General features: G+C 34.9%; 1 protein-coding gene across 1 annotated transcript in view; it reads left to right on the top strand.

Annotated features, from left to right (window-relative positions):
* The window catches only part of SHPRH (SNF2 histone linker PHD RING helicase), an 81,287-nt gene that overhangs the window by 19,247 nt on the left and 42,319 nt on the right, over positions 1 to 19,721 (top strand). Inside the window, exons 7-16 of the mRNA XM_082669071.1 lie at positions 565 to 673; positions 1,296 to 1,552; positions 3,029 to 3,691; positions 5,184 to 5,435; positions 6,255 to 6,333; positions 8,213 to 8,376; positions 8,497 to 8,753; positions 9,911 to 10,032; positions 14,477 to 14,565; positions 16,833 to 16,925. Coding sequence (XP_082525197.1) covers positions 565 to 673; positions 1,296 to 1,552; positions 3,029 to 3,691; positions 5,184 to 5,435; positions 6,255 to 6,333; positions 8,213 to 8,376; positions 8,497 to 8,753; positions 9,911 to 10,032; positions 14,477 to 14,565; positions 16,833 to 16,925 — 2,085 coding nt within the window. The remainder of the gene's footprint in view (positions 1 to 564; positions 674 to 1,295; positions 1,553 to 3,028; positions 3,692 to 5,183; positions 5,436 to 6,254; positions 6,334 to 8,212; positions 8,377 to 8,496; positions 8,754 to 9,910; positions 10,033 to 14,476; positions 14,566 to 16,832; positions 16,926 to 19,721) is intronic.

Raw genomic sequence — 19,721 nt, 5'->3', positions numbered from 1 at the left:
CCTGCCGAAATGAGGCCACTAGTTAAAGGCATAACTGTAATTACCTGTAGGGCCCACCATGCTCACAACCTTAGTGGTTATGTGATCTTTTAATAGTGTAAAGTTTGCAAAATTAGCCTTTCAGATTTGAGTAAGGGTTAGAGTAGGGAATGTCTATTTCCTTTGTAGAAAATGAGTTGGAGTATTCAGTTTTAACTATCGGTAACTTCCTTTGGATATTTTCTGTTCATTAGCTGTGTTAATTTTAAGTTATTTTGAGTATTATTACAAATTCAGTGGGTTATTACTATTTTAAACAAGACTTGAAAAGTTAATTTCAGAAGTTTCACACTTAAAATTTAGGTAATTTAAGATAACATGTACAATTTTAAAAAGTGATGGCTAGCTGTAAACTCTGAAATAAAAAATAAGGTTTATATGTGTGCATAACATATTTAGCCCTTTCTTTCATAATTTATTATAACTCTTTTGCATCTTCTTAATAGAAGGAGGGTTTGTCTTATTAAGCAACTCAGAATACTGAAAGCAAAACACTGTGTGACTACTTAATGTTGTTTATATCAGGGAAAAGTGGTGAATTATTTCATTCCATCACATAATTCTGGAGGAAATGTAAAAAACACAGAAACCCAGAATATGGAATTTGAACCAAAAGAAAAAGTTCAGTGCCCCCGTAAGTATGAAATCTCTTAAAGGTAACACCTTTTTACAGTGATCTTTGTTCTGGTTCTTATTATATAGAGATATCTTGTAATTGTTATGAATAATTGTTTCTACAGTTATTTATACTTTGCATAAAAGTTCAATTACAAGGCATATTATCTTAACAAAAATAAACATTTATTCTTTGGTTTGACTTGGTCCAGACAGTTTTTTTGCTTAATTTGTAACATTTAAATTTCTTTAGCTTACAGTTTAAATCAGGCTTTGATAAAGAGTAGCTACTTCAGATTCTGCTAGCAAATGAATGTTTCCCTTGCTAATGGTAGCATTTATGTAAATAACTGTGAGAAGTTTTTTTTTTAATATGTGGTTTTAAATGATAGTTGATTTGTAAGATTAGCAAATTAATGTAATTCTTCCTTAAATTATTCCATTACAGTAATTTATTTCTTAATTACTGAGATAAATTTTTATTACATATTCTTCAAAATGATGATGTACAGACAACATATCTTTAATAAATCTTTGATTTATTTTCTTCTTAACTTGGTCCTCGGTACACATTAAGATTAACTGAGTTTTCTTTTCATTTTAATTGTCTTGACTGAGTTAGCATATCCTTTTGCATTTAGCTACACGTGTGATGATCCTGACAGCTGTTAAAGAAATGAATGGAAAAAAAGGAGTTTCCATTCTTTCCATCTACAAGTATGTCAGTTCTATATATAGATATGATGTTCAACGGAACAGGAGTCTTCTGAAAAGGATGCTGAAATGTTTAATTTTTGAAGGTCTTGTGAAACAGATCAAAGGCCACGGTTTTTCTGGTACTTTTACACTGGGAAAGAATTACAAGGAAGAGGATATACATGATAAAACAAAAAAGCAGGTAACAGAGCATTTATTAAGTAGCTTTATGTGATGCTTTACAGAATAAGTTGACAGACCCCACCTGTCTGAAGCTCTTACAGTCTGATGATAAAAAAACAAACATTAGGAAAAATGCTTACGGCTGAGGCATATGTTTTCTACTTCCTGAATATAAGTTCCATCAGAGTAGCAACTTTATTTTGGTCACCATTAAGCCTGGAGAAGAGTGCGTGACATATGTCAGGTACTCAGTAAATATTTATTGAGTGAATTATAAAATTAGTTTGTTAAGCATATTATAATTTAAGATAACTTTTCTTACCCTCATGTTGTCAGCAGTTTAAAAAGCATGTTCCATACTTTATAAAAATATTGATACCTTACATTTGCATAGCTCTTTATATACAATGAATCTTTTATATAAGTTTTTATTTTTCCCATGTCATCACCTTATAAAATGTTTATTTTTTTTAATAAAACTGCTGCTTTGTGGCCAATAAGTTCAGTTTGCTTTTAAGAAAATAGTTACAAATTGGCAAACATAAATCAAGAAAAGACTAATGACAACAATTTAGAATGTAGAGTTACCAGCTTAGCTACTGTGAAAGAAATGGCAGACCAAAAAGTTCATTTCCTAGAGCAGGGAGTCTCCACCAGTTTCTCCCCAGCTAGGTTAGAAGACTGCAATGAACTTCTGTGCTTTTAATAATCCTTCTGCTACCCAAAAAAGAAAATCTCCTTCAGTTAATGCCAGTCATTCCATGTTAATGTCATTCATTCCTCTGTTCAACCTTGACTGTGACATCACTTCTAGGAAGCTATTGCTGGCACCTACCTCCCCATCGCAGCCCCTCTGGGTTATATAACCCTCTTATGCATTCCTATGGCGTCATTTTATTTTTTACTGTTCTGTCTTTTTCAACAGACCCCTTTGAGACCAGGAGCTAAATATTCCTCATATATATATCCCCAGCATCTAACATGATGCCTGGCACAGAATTGGCATTCAATAAATAATTGCAGGAGGGTACACAGTTAGAAAGGAGAAAGAAAGAAGGAACTTATTTGCTAATTGCAGTAACTAGTAGATTAATTTTCACTTTGTTTAAATGCTGTATTTTAATACTTGGTATTTGTATAATTGCCCTAGTTTGTATATTTATATATTATAAACTACCCGTTTTTTATTGATTTAGGCAGATTGTAAATTATAAGAAGTTGATGCCAAAATTAGTAGCTCCCTTTATCTTTCTAACTTTTGTTCACTCCAAATCTTAATGATATAGCAATAGAGCTTTCTTTTGCTTTTGGAGGGGAAATCAGGGAGGGGAGTTCTTAGAGCAACTTGAAAGCCACTGATCAAGAGTGATTCTCCTCAGGGAAGGGGTAACAAAGACTGGCTACTAGATTTTTATGTAAAGCACATGAAGTTGGGCATTTAATTTCAGATATGTCACTCTGTTGAAATAAATTAAATAAATAATATTTTTCATAGGTTGTGGGGAGTCCAAGGAAAATTCAGAAAGAATCCAGAAAACCAGGGAGCAAGGACACAGATTCCGAATACTTGCCATCAAACACCTCTGATGATGATGATGATCCTTACTATTATTACTATAAGGCCAGGAGAAATCGTAGTAAATTGAGGAAAAAGCCTGTTGTTCCATCCACAAAAAAGGAAAAAAGTCAGCTTAACATCAATCTCAACTCACAGGATCGCTGTCCAGCTACCGGTGACTCTGCAGTTACTGATGTTACCACATCTGAAAGTACATGTGTCTTTGAAGTCAAGCAAAAACATGCAGCAAAGGACCAAGCTGAATCTCTAAATCCTGTTGGTGATGACATGCCACATTCTAATATCATGGGTCCCTATAATTCCTCCGATTATCACTTTGAGTGCATATGTGGTGAAGTTGACCAGGTAGACCGTAAGCCTCGTGTTCAGTGCCTGAAATGCCACTTGTGGCAGCATGCAAAATGTGTGAATTATGAAGAGAAGAATCTGAAGATTAAACCTTTCTACTGCCCCCACTGCCTTGTTGCGATGGAGCCAGTATCAACAAGAGCAACACTGATCATCTCCCCTAGTTCCATCTGTCATCAGTGGGTGGATGAAATCAATAGACATGTGAGGTCATCATCTCTTCGGGTCTTGGTAAGGTAGTTTGGACTCTTTAAAGGGATAGGAAAATGTAAATTTTCACTCCATGATTTTTTTTTTTTTTTTTTTTTTTGAGGTATGCGGGCCTCTCACTGTTGTGGCTTCTCCCGTTGCGGAGCACAGGCTCCGGACGTGCAGGCCCAGCGGCCATGGCTCACGGGCACAGCCGCTCCGCGGCATGTGGGATCCTCCCGGACTGGGGCACGAACCCATGTCTCCTGCATCAGCAGGCAGACTCTAAACCACTGCGCCACCAGGGAAGCCCCATGATAATTTTTATAATCTTTGTCACTTTGTTTTTTATCCCCAAAATTAACTTAATGAGATAATAATAATATTAAATCAGAACTTGAAGAGGAAATTGAGAATAAGAAATAGAACCATAGACTGTTTATTCTTTTCTGACATCAGAAGTTAAAGCACTTTGGATGGAAAGATGAAAGCTTTTGAAAAAAATCTTGATCGTATAAATGAAAAAGTCTTTGTATAAGCGTTTATACTCTGAGAGAAATGCAATTCAAAGGCAGCATTGTGTAATAGTATGAACTTGTATGATCTTTCAACTTTTAGCTCCAGAATCTTCCTCTGAAGCCTCAGTTACCCCATCTGTAAAATAAGGATTTACTCATTCAACAGATATTTATTGAGTACCTATTATGTGCCAGGAATTGTGCTAAGTTCTGAAAGTAGTACCCCCTCACAGACTTTTTGTGAAGATTAAATGATTTGATAAAGTGCTGGCACATAGTAAGTGGTCATTTAATGTTGTTGTTCACTACTGTTAGTTTTCTTTACTCTCTTTGTTCTTCTTTCCACACAAATGTTATGTATGTTTTCTGGATTTCAGCCACTATGATAGGCATGGAGAGTACAGTAATATGTAAAAGGCCATCTTTGCCATTGAGGAGCTCTGTTCTGTAGGGTAGGCAAACCTTGGTTTGAATCTTGACTCTACCAGTTTGGAGCAAGTCACTACATGTTTCTTATGTGTGGGATCGAAATAATAACAACTAACCGGATTGTTGTTGAAAGTAGCAGATAAAACTTTGCATGGTGTCTGAAATATAAAAGGCATTCAGTAAATAATAGCGCTTATTGTTCTACTTTTTCACACCACTGTACTTTTGTACAAGCTATTCCATCTACCCACCTACCTGTAAGTCCTTTTCCCTTTTTCTCCACCTGTGAGGACTCCTCAATGTACTTCAAGATCTACCGCAAATTTGAATTTCTCTCTGAATTTACTTTCTTAGCCATAGAATTGGTCTCTCCACTGTGAGCCTTCACATTTACTGTTGCACTCACATTACTTATTAGTCTTACACACTAAAATGCATCTTTCTCTAGACAGGTATAGGATGTATCTTATAGCACGTTTGGTTCTAAACAAATAGAAAGGGCTCAGTAAGTGTATAAATAAATGACTGTTTCAGTATCTTTGATGTGCCTTTCTGCAATAACTATATCTATGCTGATTATTTCCTAGGTATATCAAGGAGTGAAGAAAGATGGTTTTTTACAGCCTCATTTTTTGGCAGAACAGGATATAGTCATCATTACTTATGATGTCCTTCGTTCAGAACTAAACTATGTAGATATCCCACACAGCAATAGTGAGGATGGGCGTCGCTTAAGGAACCAGAAGCGCTATATGGCCATTCCGAGCCCCCTTGTAGCTGTGGAGTGGTGGAGAATTTGCCTTGATGAAGCTCAGATGGTTGAATGTCCTACTGTAAAAGTGAGAATTTCTGCAGAACCTTCTGAGGGCTGGGGAAGAGAAAAGGGAAAGGGATTGGAGGAAACTGTCCATAGAAAATGTAATAGTTTAAGTGTAGTTAACCCACAGCATTGACATTGGCCAAAAGTTTGCCTTTAAACACTCAACATTTGCTTTTCTCTGTGTATGAACTATATAATCCTTAGGAATTAGTTTGGTAATCTGTGAATCATTGCTCTAAATGCAATGCACATGTATATTTGAATAAGATGGCAGTTTTTGTGTGATGCAGATCAAAGTATTTAGGGACTTTTATAAGCACTTCTGCTATGTGGAAGGCTCATCATATAGCCTCTGATAACTTTGGCAGTTTTTTGATCAGAGAGACCAAATGGTAATAGAAAAATACTACTTTAGAGGACAGAATTTTTATTCAGACTTCGTTGTATGTCTTTATTCTGTCTTTGGCCAGTCTATAACCTGAATTGAATTTATAAATCATGTCTATTAGCATAGTGGTTCACATCTGGAGAAAGGGGTGGTCGAGGGAATGTATCAGTCATTCAGTGGGTATTTTCATTCTACACATACTTGAACTACCTTTCCTCTTTGGAAGGACACATGACAGCCTCCTGCTAATGAGAACCACTGCACTAGAAGATAGCCCGTTGAATATGACATTCAATATTGAGTGTGATAAGTGTTCAATAAGCGCAGATGCATCTGACCTGAAACGTAGCTTGACATGGGCTATTTTCATAAGTAAACATATTCCTGACTTTTGAGTTTTTCCTGTGTCTTTTTTCTTTTCTTTTTTATTTAATATTTCTCTCCCATCAGGCTGCAGAAATGGCTCAGCGCTTAAGTGGGATTAACCGCTGGTGCATCAGTGGCACTCCAGTACAGAGAGGATTGGAGGGTAATGTATGGTTTTCTCACATATTGCATATATTTGAAAAGCTTAATTTTTTTGAACAAGAAGTATTTTATGTTTAACTTTTGCCGAAATCCTTACTTAAGTGATTATATATGTATTTATATTTGACTCCTAATAGTTTCAAACACTTAACCTTTTTAAATGGAATCAAGCGATATTTGTTTGCATATATGAGGATAGGTATATGGTGAGTAGTCCCATTGTCCTAATTTGAGCAGTTACTGTGCGTGCTTGAACAGTGTAGACATAGGTCTGAATTGAACTCAAAGTTCCAAATGGTGAGTAGAAAACAGGAAGAACCTGACAAGAAAGAAAGAGGGAAAGAGCCAGAGAGAGAGGAAAAAGGAATTAATTTCACTTGGCTGTGTCTATAAAAATAAGGACCTCCCGCTCACACAGTATAACTCATGCTTCTACATTAATCTCATTCATATAACTTATTTTTTCCATAGAACATAGACTGCATTTTTAAGACTTTTGTTCAAGTTGCAAATATTTAAAACTAAAGATTTAAGTAAATGTTGTTTTACATAATAAATTTCCTGAAAAGCTGTCATTAAAATGCAGTTAATTATAAAATATAAATATTTTTGGAGTCCTGTGGCAAATATTCATCCTCAAAATTTATCATTCTGAAAATTCAAATTTTCATATATTGTTTGTTTCTAGCAGAATAACTTATCATTCTGCTAAAATAAAAATATCAACGTCCATCCATTACAATGATGTGAAAAACAATTTTTTTTGATGATTATTTTTAGGGGGAAAGAGTTTTTTAGGAAGATTTTAGGTATATATTAAAATACCTGTGTAATTTTAGTAAGTTACATTGCGAAACATATTTATAGAATAATATCAGTCTAATTAAAAGGCCAAATTTAGTGGTCTGCTGTTACATTGGAAACTGCCCAATTATGATATTTAGGTGTTTATAAGATATCACTCAGCTCAAAAGTTAGCTGAGAAGGTATAGAAAAAAGAAAATGACTATCAAAGTTACTTTTTTCTGATTTTAATATTGAAAAGTATAAGCAATAATTCCTCAGTTCCCTGGGTAGTTAGTTTATTTTGGTTGAATAAGATGTTGGTAGGTGTTTTGAACACTTGTCACCATTCAACAAATTTTTTATTAATTTTTTTAACACCTTTATTGAGGTATAAATGACATATAATGAAACTGTAAATATTTAAAATGTAAAATTTATAAATTTTTGACATATGTATTTACCTGTGAGTTTATTTCCGCAGTCAACATAATCACCCCCAAAAGTTTTCTCATGCCCAAGTTACCTTAAAAAATAGCCTTTCCCAAATTTCTAGAAATTTAGTTTATCTTTCATCTTTGCTTCCATGATTCGCTGATATCTTTAACACTATGACTCTTGTAATATATCTGTTCTTTTTGTAGTTGTTGCAGTGGGAATGTTAGCCTGACGTGACTTACTATGTTGTATTTGGAAGTAGAAGTCTCATTTGTTTTCTTTTTGTGTTAGACCAGGGTTTCTTCACCTTAGCCCCATTGACGTTTAGGGACAGATAGTTCATTTTTGGGGGGAGCTGTTCTGGGCATTTTGGATATTGAGCTTTTACCCTCTAGATGCTGGTAGCATTCTTGCAATTGTGACACCCACAAATGTCTCCAGACACGGCCAAATGTCTCCAGTGGGCAAAATCGCACCCCTCCACCTCCACCTCAGTTGAGATCCACTATGCTAGACTGATAGAGATAAATCAGATTTGATGATTTATTAATTAACAATGTTCGCTTTTGCACCATGGTAAAGTCAAAAAATTGTAAGTCGAACCATTGTAAGTTGGGCACCGTCTGTATTCTCAATGTGCTTTTTTTCTTTCTTTTCAGATCTTTTTGGGTTAGTGGTCTTTCTTGGTATTGAACCTTACTGTGTCAAACACTGGTGGGTTCGACTTCTCTATCGCCCTTACTGCAAGAAGAATCCTCAGCTCCTCTACAGCTTTATTGCCAAGATACTGTGGAGGTCTGCAAAGAAAGATGTGATTGACCAAGTCAGTAGGATAAGTTTTTATTGATTAAGGGTATTAGGAAAAAAAAAAAAAGAAGAAAAGCAGAATTTTGGTAGAAAGTTAAATTTCCAGGTGAAATCTTCTTTTTTCTCCTCTGTATAGATCCAGATACCCCCTCAGACAGAAGAAATCCACTGGCTCCACTTTTCTCCAGTGGAAAGACATTTCTATCACCGTCAACATGAAGTGTGCTGCCAGGATGCAGTAGTAAAACTCAGGAAGATTTCTGACTGGGCTTTGAAGCTCAGCAGCCTGGACAGAAGGACTGTCACCTCCATCCTATATCCATTGCTGAGGCTCAGGCAGGCCTGCTGCCACCCACAGGCTGTTCGTGGGGAGTTCTTGCCACTCCAGAAAAGGTTTTATTACCAATTTTCTTATACTCCAATTGATAATACAGTAGTAATAGACAATATTTAAGCAATTAGCTTCCTAGCCCACAGTTTCGTTCAGGGTATTATAACTGAGTTGTCAGCTATTTTTAGCAGTGTGGTGACTTTTCTTTGATATGGAACCCCCTTTGTGAAAGAGAATCACATCAAAATTATTTTCATTGTTTTGAACATTTCTTTAAAATTAGAACTGTTGTAGGGTTTTGTTGTTTTTTTGGGGGTGGGGTTGTTTTCTGCTGCACCCCAGATATGAAAGGCTTTTGTTCTTTTTGCATTATATTTTTTGGTTCCCACATCGGGGAATTAGATGAATTAGATTACCATTAAATATTTTCTTTATAGTCGTGTTAGCTATATTCTTTGATTATTCCTTTCTAATACATTAAGGTTATTTATGCCCACAATACTCTATTGTCCCAGAAACTTTTTTGTTCATCAGACTGTGACTTAAGAACTGGCCTTTTTTTTTAGCACTTGATATTAAAAAGATACCCTTTCAGGTGCTATAAGAAACATAAAGAGGAATTTGACTTTTGTCCTTGCCTTTAAGCAGTTTATGGACAAATAAAGGAGCTGACAAAGATTATAGATCTCTATTATGTAAGGCAAACATGATGTATTTCACAAGAGGTATATATGAATTGCTGTGGACAATTAGAGTATGACAGTAATTTCTATATAAAGTAGTTAATGTTAGACAGCCTTCTGGTGGAAATGGCATTTGAGCTGATCCTTGGAGAGTATTCATTTTCTTTACAGATTAAAAAAAGTCAGGCTCTTAGAGGTTAATTAAGTTTAGTGCTAGGATACAGATTCAGTGTTACATTCGCACACCCATACTGTTCCAAGTGTATCATGTGTACTTTGTACTTTAGGAAGATTTTCCTAGTTCTGGTCTTCATTGACTGAAATGAGAGAAAGTTAAAGAATGATGGGATCAGAAGAATGCTTGCTAGAATAGTAAGAGGTAATCAAGCTAAAAGTGATAATGGTGAAAATGGGGGTAAACAGAAAGATACTGAAGATCACAAAGACTGTAAGAGTCTGGTGCTCTTGACCTTATGTAATATAATACTCTAACTTAGGATTCTTTCTAGTCCTGAACAATCTCCCTTTTCTTTTAGCACCATGACAATGGAGGAACTGCTGACATCTCTGCAGAAGAAATGTGGAACTGAATGTGAAGAAGCACATCGGCAGCTAGTTTGTGCCCTCAATGGCTTAGCAGGCATCCACATCATTAAAGGTAGAAGGTGATTGCTTTGTTATCTCTGATTCTTCTAAACACTTAATGAGGAAGACTAGTTATGGTAGAAATCAAAGTTTCCCAAGAAAGACACTTTCACACGGTACTATTCGGAATTTAAATAGGTTCAGCTTAATGAAGAGCAGTTACACAGAACACTTCAAAAACCTTCAAAGTTTACATACGCTTTCACCAAACATTTCCACTTTTAGAAGTTTTTTTAGGGAAATTATAATGTGAACAAAGATTTGGCAATAAATTATGGATTTTAGTCTATAGTAGTGAACAGCTGAAACAACCAAAATGCCTAGAAGTAGAAGAATGGTTAAAATTTGACACATTCAAGTGAATATTGATTTACAAAGTAATACTGTTTATAAATTCATTCTCCCAACAAATATTAGAATGTCTGCTGTGTGCTGGGTATGATCTAGGTACTAAAAATAATACAGTAAGATAAAGTAGTCTCTGATCTTGTGGGCCTTAAATTCTTAATAGAGGAAGACAAACAGTTAATCAGATTGAATAGGAAAAAAATAAAATTATCTTTATTTGCTGCAATGTGATTGTCTATGTAGGAAAACTACTAGAGCAAATAAATGAGTTTCACAAGGTTGCATAAGACAAGATGAATATATAAAAATGTATTATATTCCTATATACTGGGAATGAACAATAAATTATAACAATGCCATTCATAGTAGTATCAAAAAAATATGAAATACTTTGACATCAAGTTGGAAAAAATATGTACGGGACCCATACAAAAATCACAGAAACATTGAAAAGTACAAATATTGCTAACAGAAATTAAAGAATACCTAGTTATACCGTGTTCATGGATCAGAAGACTTAATATTATTAAGATGCTGATTCATCTCAAATTGATATACAGAGTCAATGCAATCACAATTTTCCCAAACAAAAATTTTAGCAGGCTGTTTATGGAAGTTGACAAGCTGATTCTAAAATTCACCTAGAATAGTCAAAACAAGTTTGGAAAAGAACAAAATAGTTGGAAGATTTACCTGAATCAACGCTTATTTTAAAGCTATAATAATCAAGACAGTATAATACTGGCATAAAGATAGGCAAGTAGACGAATGGAACAAAATAGAGTCCAGAACTAGTCCCACTTATTTATGATCAGTTGATTTTTCAACAAAGACGCAAAGGCATTTCAGTGGAGAAAGCTTAGTGTTTTCAGTAAATGGTACTGGAACAATTAGTTATCCATATTCCAAAAGTTCAATTTGGGCTTCTCCGGTGGCGCAGTGGTTGAGAGTCCGCCTGCCGATGCAGGGGACACGGGTTCATGCCCCAGTCCGGGAAGATCCCACATGCCGCGGAGCGGCTGGGCCCGTGAGCCATGGCCGCTGAGCCTGCACGTCCGGAGCCTGTGCCCCACAACGGGAGAGGCCGCAACAGTGAGAGGCCCGCGTACTGCCAAAAAAAAAAAAAAAATTCTGAAATGGAGTAATAATGTTACTTGCAGATGGTCACAATAATAAAAATAAATTTCAGATTTCCCATCTTAATTCTAAAACTGCATTCCTCATTTTATTTTATGTTGTTATGACTCAGAAGCTTAAGACAGTAAATGAATTTCTTCACTTGGCCTTTTTTCTAGTCTCCTTATCAGATTTGTTGTCTCTTTTTCCCTGTGGTAAAGTTACGCATAATATGGGAATTGGGGGAAAAGGTTATTCATCTGATCATTTCCAAACACTGTAACAGCAGGATCAGCATGTAGTTGGCTCCTAAGTGGCAAAATACCGTGCTATGGTGTAACAGGAGGTGCATCACTGCTCTTTTCAGGTAGTTTCCACTGTATTCCTTCCCACTGTATTTATTTATCTATGGATGGAAACTATTGCTAATTGTTCAGAGAAATTCCTATTAGAAAGTCCATTAATAAATGGTATGTCTATTCATTTAAATGTAATTATGAACTTAATTGTGGAGGATTAACTACTTTTAGTTTCCATGGTTTAACTCATAGTAGTATGTTAAACAATACACATTTTTAAAGGTAACATTACATATTTAACTTACATAATTTAAACTATTCTAATATTAGAGATCAGATAGTAAAGATCTGACTTGTAAAAGAAATCTAAACTTAATATCAGACTCTAAAAGGGTTTGTTTATATTGTATACAAATATATATATATTATATACAATGTATATTCTATGTTCCTCACTGATTATGGTATTAAAAACATGGTATCATTTCAATTTTGTACAATGTATACATGAAATACACACACACACACACACACACACACACACACACACACATATGGTATAGAAGTGTTTTAGGTTCAGTTTTCTGAGAAAGAAAACTTTTTTCCTGATCATCACATACATTTTTCATTTCTACAGGTGTTTTTTTGGAGAAAATTAGTTTGGCAATATAGAACCAGTACAATTTGTTTACCTGGAAATGTTAGTGCCATCAAGTGGCAAAGAACCGGTATTTCCATATTTGGCTTAAACTTGTATAGCTTATTGAATATGCATATTTTTATGTCTTCCCCAGAAAACGTCCTTTTTTTTTTTTACTAAGCATTGAAAACATTATAACGACTAGTTCAGTTTCAACTGTTATTATTATAGTCTAGTAATTGTACCTTCTTTAAAAGGTATAATAATTATGAGGGGAAAATCATTAAATGAATTGTTCTCTATAAATGATAGTATAAATATTAATAGAATCCATATGTCTTTTGAAAAGCTTTAGAAAAGTCTTCAAAACTAAAGAGAGTTCATTGTGTGAAGATAATTATGTTACTCCTACATTGTAATGCAATTTTATTATTGCAAAAATAATCTTCTCCTTTATTAAAGTGAATAGAAATTGGATGACTGTAAAGTACTGTGAAAACGTGCTTTAGAAAGCTTAGATAACTGGTAGAATTAGGTATAAAGCAGTGGTATAAAAGCAAATGTTTTGCACAACAATATGAACGAATATACTTAATGCTACTGAACTGCACTCTTCTAAAAATGGTTGAAATTGTAAGTTTTATTTTATGTGTATTTTACCACAATAAAATTTACATATATAAAATCAACTTTAACAAAGAGAGAGAGAGAACCAACAACAAAATTTACAAAGGTGTATATATGGAAAACTCATTATGGCCATGAACAAATTTATAAAGTTATATATATGGAAAACTCATTATGGCCATGAACAAAGTTCTAAATCCATGATATTAATGAAACTAGTTTAAAGTTAAAAAAAATTAAAATGCAAGTGTATGTGATGATCAGGAAAAAGCCTTTTTTCCTCAGCAAACTAAAACCAGAACATCTCTTTACCTTTTTTTCCTCTTGTATTCCATGATTTTGCCACTGTTAGATTTTTATTTTAATTGTATGTATCAATTAACAATTTTGAGTTTTTCCCCAGGCAGCAAATAACATAGGTTCCATTACTCAAAGCCATTAAAAATGTTTCATCTCTTCTTCAGTGAAGTCTCATCAAACTTTTTCTGAAAGAACCAGGTAATAAATACTTTAGGTTTTGTGAACCGTAAGATCTGTGGCAGCTATTCAGCCCTGCTATTGTAATGCAGAAGTAGCCACAGACAGTACATAAATAAGTCAGCATGGCTGACTTCCAATAAACCTTTATTCGTGGACCCTGAAATTTAATATCATGTAATTTTCACATGTCACAAGTTATTATTATTAATTTTTTCAGCTATTAAAAATGTAAAAGAAAATTCTTAGCTTGTAGACCCTACAAAAATGCAGTCAGATAAGACCCATGGGCCGTAGTTTGCCAACCTGTGCTTTGATACTTTTTTAATTACTTTATTTGAATAAGGTGCTAACTATGTATAATAAAAAACAGCATAAATCTCAGACTAATAGTGATAGAAATAGAAAGAATTCCTAAGCTTTTGAAATGTAGTTATTGACTGTAAATCATTCTGGCCAAATACCAATAAGAACGATTCCTATCAAGAACAGTGCATTATTTTTCTGAGAATTATGTGTAGGTTGGCCATAGTATTTTGAATATTTGTCTATAAATACATGTAAGTACCCCAAATTTGTCCTTAATTTCAAACATCCTAATGACTACTGATTGGTAGTCAGTAACTTTAACAAGAAGAAAACCGCTTGTTTAAATTAAAAGTTAATTCAGAGTTTGTTTTTCAGTATAATTATAAAACATTGTGTTTGATTGGTGTTCTAGTCTGTGAAATTAACCAACAACAATGAAAAAAAGGTGCTGTTACTAGTTTTTTTTTACTGGGGCAGTCATATTAATACCACATTAAATTCCTTTTCTTAAAAATTAAATTAGTGAATTGTAATCATTGCTATATTTTTACAGTAGGTGTTTTTAGATTATAGATAACTAGATGACATTGGGAACTAAATACATGATTTTCTTATGCTTTAAATATATTTTGATTATTCAGGTGAGTATGCCTTGGCAGCAGAACTGTACAGAGAAGTGCTGCGTTCATCTGAGGAACACAAGGGAAAGCTCAAAACTGATTCACTGCAAGTAAGTAAAAAGTTTCAAAATATTTGTTTTTTATAAAATAATTTTTCTGAATATTTAAGAGGACAAAGTAACAAATGGACTAAGTCATAATCACTGGGGATGAAGCTTGGAAATCATGTTCTTTTAATAAGCACCCAAGGTGATTTGTATATACACGAAAGTTTTAAAGTCACTATTCTGTCTGCTCAGGTCAGTATTGGCCACAAGGCTGACTAGATAAGCCTAAGCTACATGAGAAAAGCAGCTCAAAATATTTGTATTTCAAAGAATGGGGTCAGTTTTATCACTTCACATATTAACATCAACATATTTATTCACATGGTATTCACCAAAAAGAAGAGAAATTGAGTTAAACTCAAAAATGAAACTAAGTGATAATAAAAACTATCCAATGATCTTCTAATTTAATTTTTGGAGGTCTTTTAAGGAGACTTGGATATTTGAATTATAACACTTACTTAAGTGTGAAATATCTTCCTCTTTCTGGTTCAATCCAGTGGATCATATAGACAAGGCTCTCTAGCTAAATGGTAAATAAGGATACTTTTTTAAATCTTGGTAAGTTTAGGCTTGAGTCCCAGGTGAGGCTTCTTTTTTACCATTCAGAATCTAAACCTTGGGACCTACATGTTCACCTGTGCCTGAGCAGGTATTAGGAGGAGTGTATGGGGGGAGAGGGAAGAAGAGAGAAAATTAAATACCAGTCTACTTATATTTTGCCTGGATAAGGATTACAGAAGGTCATGGACCTTTTAGCAAATGTATTTACCACATGCGAGAAGGAGGAAGTACAAAGATATCGTGCTCCTGAATAAAGGAAACAAAAGTAGGACAGGTAGGTCCAGTATGCCTGAGTTCAAGAGTGAAGAGTAAGCTGTCAATCAGCCTGGTTCTTGCTTTTGAGTCACAGTAACCCCAGCTGCTGATAAAGCATGGTCCATCAAATGTCTTGCTCTATCAAGTCAGATTAGCCACCCTGCTCTGTTGGGCATGTGTAAGGCATGTGTAAGGGAATGGAGAGAGACAAGTATTCCTCCCATTTCAGTCCACCACCTTGTGCAGAAAGCAGCAGAAGTCCTCTTCCACAAGTGCACACAGAGAAGTGGAGCCGAGTTTCTACCATTTTTTCTTTCATGGTATTTATACTTTTGTTTTTGCTATTAAATCTGATAGTGTTGGGCTTCCCTGGTGGCGCAGTGGTTGAGAGTCCGCCTGCCGATGCATGGGACACGGGTTCGTGCCCGGTCTGGGAGGATCCCACGTGCCGCGGAGCGGCTGGGCCCATGAGCCATGGCCGCTGAGCCTGCGTGTGCGGAGCCTGTGCTCCGCAACAGGAGAGGCCACAACAGAGCCCGCGTACCGCAAAAAAAAAAAAAAGAAATCTGATAGTGTTACTGATTATGTTATCTATGAAAGCATGATTAAAAGACCTAAGACATTTGAGGTAGTTCTTCAAAGATTAACTCTACAAAGATCTGTACCACGGCCAAACAGAGTAAACCCTTATAGTCTCAAATCACTGACACCAAATCAGACCTTACCAGAAAGTCTCCTTTCCCATCATCCTTTAGCCTTTAGTTGTCTTCTCAAATAAAGACTCAAATTAGATAGAAACTACATTCACTTTATTTTTTCTCATAGCCCTTTACTCCAGAGGGAGCGTCAAACCAGTCGCAGACTCAATACCACAGTGAGATGCCTGGCTTATATTTAATACAGAAATTTAAGATGGAGTTTTCTCCTTTATTCTACACCATCTTCACCTCTAGCTCCTCTGCTTTTCAGCCCTTAAGTTCAACAGATCCAGGTCACAGCCCTGTTTTCTAAAGTATTTCATTATCTTTGTTTTTATCATAATATAATTGCTAGGCTCATCCAGACTCATTTCCCAGGAGAAGAGGAATCTAGTCTGTGCAGTCAACCTTTCTACTTTACTGGACTTACTTGGCATACTCATATTTCCCCATATAGACAAGTGCATGTATAAGAGAAGAAATATACCTATATTACATACTCTGTTAAATACATAAACATGTTTCATGAAACTGTATCTTTTTAATTAGAAATTTATGTCATTATGAGTTAAGATAATTACTATAAAACTGACTCAGAGAAAGTTGGTATTCAAATTGTTTTAAAGGAAAAGAATTCGGTGATTAAATCTTAAATGTGGTGTTAGTGTTCTGTATGCCTTAATAATAGTAGGTTCTCCCCTTAGAGTTCACTGCATTGGCTGTCATAATTGTTGCCTTTTGTGTGTTTTACAGAGACTTCATGCTACCCATAACCTGATGGAATTGTTGATAGCCAAGCACCCAGGGATACCTCCTACCCTGAGAGATGGCAGACTTGAGGAAGAGGTAATTATTATTTTTTCATTCTGTCTATAAAAGAATTTTTTTTCAGACTTCATGCTCCATCTAATTGATATTTCTTAAAATAGTTTCAAGAGTCAGTTAAATATTTCAGTTAAATGGACGAAAGTGAAGAATTTTCCTTTTTCCTAATGGTAACTTATAAGAATAAAATTTTTCAGTACTTCTGTTACTTGCAAATAACATGATTTTTCTTGTCTTGAAAAGTTGAAAGAGGAACAATTTTTAAATCCTTTTTGTATTAGTCTTTTATGGTTTCTATAACAAAATGCCACAGACTGGCTTAAACAACAGGAATTTTATTTCTCACACTCATGAACTGGAAGAATTAATATTGTTAAAATGTCCACACTACCCAAAACAATATACAGGTTCAATGTAATCCCTATTAAAATTCCAATGGTATTTTTCACAGAAATAGAATAAACAATCCAAAGATTTGTATGGAACTAGAAAACATCCTGAATAGCCAAAGCAATCTTAAGATTAAGAACAAAGCTGCAGGCATTATGCACCCTGATTTCAAACTATATTGTAAAGCTATAGCAATTAAAACAGTATGGTATTGACATAAAAGCATACACATAGATCAATGGGACAGAATAGAGAGAACCCAGAAATAAAGCCACCCATATATGGTCAGTTAATTTACCAAAAAGGAACCAAGATTAGACAATGGGGAAAGGACAGTCTCTCTTTTTTTAATTGAAGTATAGTTGCTTTATTATATTAGTTTCAGGTATACAGCATAGTGATTCAGTGTTTTTGCAGGTTATACTCCATCATAAGTTATTATATGATAATAGCTATAATTCCCACTGCTATACAATATATCCTTGCTGCTTATCTATTTTATACATAGTAGTTTGTATCTTTTAATTCCATACCCTTAATTTGTCCCTCCCTGCTTCCCTTTCCCCTTTGGTAACAACTATTTTGTTTTCTACATCTGTGAGTCTGTTTCTGTTTTACACATACATTTATTTGTTTTATTTTTTAGATTCCACATATAAGTGATATATTTGTCTTTCTCTTTCTGACCTGTTCACTAAGCATAATATTCTGGGTCCATCCATGTTGCTGCAAATGGCAGAATTTCATTTTTTGCTTATGGCTGAATAATATTCCATTGTAAATATATACAACTTCTTTATCCAGTCATCTGTTGATGGGCACTTGGGTTGTTTCCATGTCTTGGCTATTGTAAATAGTGCTGCTATGAACATTGGGGTTCATGTATCTTTTTGAACTAGTGTTTTCATTTTTTTTCCAGCTATATACCCAGGACTGGAATTGCTGGGTCATATGGTAGTTTATATTTAGTTTTTTGAGGAACCTCCATACTGTTTTCCTTAGTAGCTGCACCAATTTACATTCCCAACAACAGTATGCAAGGGTTCCCTTTTCTCCACATTATCCCCAACACTTGTTATTTGTAAACTTTTTGATGATAGCCATTCTGACATGTGTGAGGTGATACCTCATTATTGTTATGATTTGCATTTCTTAAATAATTAGCAGTGTTGAACATCTTTTCATGTGCCTTTTCATAGCCATCTCTATGTCTTCTTTGGGAAAATGTCTTTTCAGGTATTCTGCCCATTTTTTGATTCAGTTGTTTGTTTTTTTGATATTTAGTTGTATGTGCTATTTATATATTTTAGATACTAACCCCTTATCAGGGGTTTAGATATTAACCCCTTATTAGGTGATTAGAAAATAGGCAGACAGGGACTTCCCTGGTGGTCCAGTGGGTAAGACTCCGCACTCCCAATGCAGGGGGCCTGGGTTCGATCCCTGGTCAGGAAACTAGATTCCACATGAATGCTGCAACTAAGAAGTCCACATGCCGCAACTAAGAAGTCTGCACACCACAACTAAGAAGCCCGCGTGCCGCAACTAAGACTAAAAAGGCCACATACCACAAGTAAAGATCCCACGTGCTGCAGTGAAGATCCCGTATGCTGCAGTGAAGATCCTGCATGCTGCAACTAAGACCCAGCACAGTCAAAATAAATAAATACATTTTTAAAAAAGAAAAAAAAAATAGGCAGAGGATCTGAATAGACATTTTTCCAAAGAAGACACACAGGTGGCCAACAGGCACATGAAAAAAATGCTCAACATCATTAATCATTAGGGAAACGCAAATCAAAACCACAATGAGATATTACTTCATACCTGTTAGAGTGGCTGTTATCAAATAGACAAGATATAAAAAGTGTTGGTGAGGATGAGAGAAAAGGGAACCCTTGTGCACTGTTGATGGGAATATAAATTGCTGCAGCCACTATGGAAAATAGTATGGAGGTTCCTCAAAAATTTTTAAATAGGACTATAATATGACCCAGCAATTCCACTACTGGGTATTTATCCGAAGAAAACAAACAAACAAAAAAACTAACTTGAAAAGATATATGCACCCTTATGTTCATTGAAGCATTATTTACAATAGCCAATATATGAAAACAACCTAAGTGTCCATTGATAAAGAAGATGTTGTATACATATATGATGGAATATTGTCTAGCCATAAAAAGGAATGAAATACTGCCATTTGCGACAACATGGATGTACCTTGAGGGTATTATATGCTAAGCAAAATAAGTCAGACAAAGGCAAATACTGTATGATTTCTCTTATATGAGAAATCCCAAAAAAAAGAAAGAAAAAAAAAAACATACTCATAGATACAGAGAACAGACTGGTGGTTGAAAGAGGTAGGGCTTGGGTGTGGGAGAAATGGGTAAACTACTGGGTTTTTTAATTTAAATAAATTGA

The sequence above is a fragment of the Grampus griseus genome, assembly GCF_964374135.1.
Source record: "Grampus griseus genome assembly, chromosome: 13".
Taxonomy (NCBI): domain Eukaryota; kingdom Metazoa; phylum Chordata; class Mammalia; order Artiodactyla; family Delphinidae; genus Grampus; species Grampus griseus.
The sequence above is the reverse complement of the archived record's forward strand: the minus strand, read 5'-3'. Positions and strand labels throughout refer to the sequence as shown.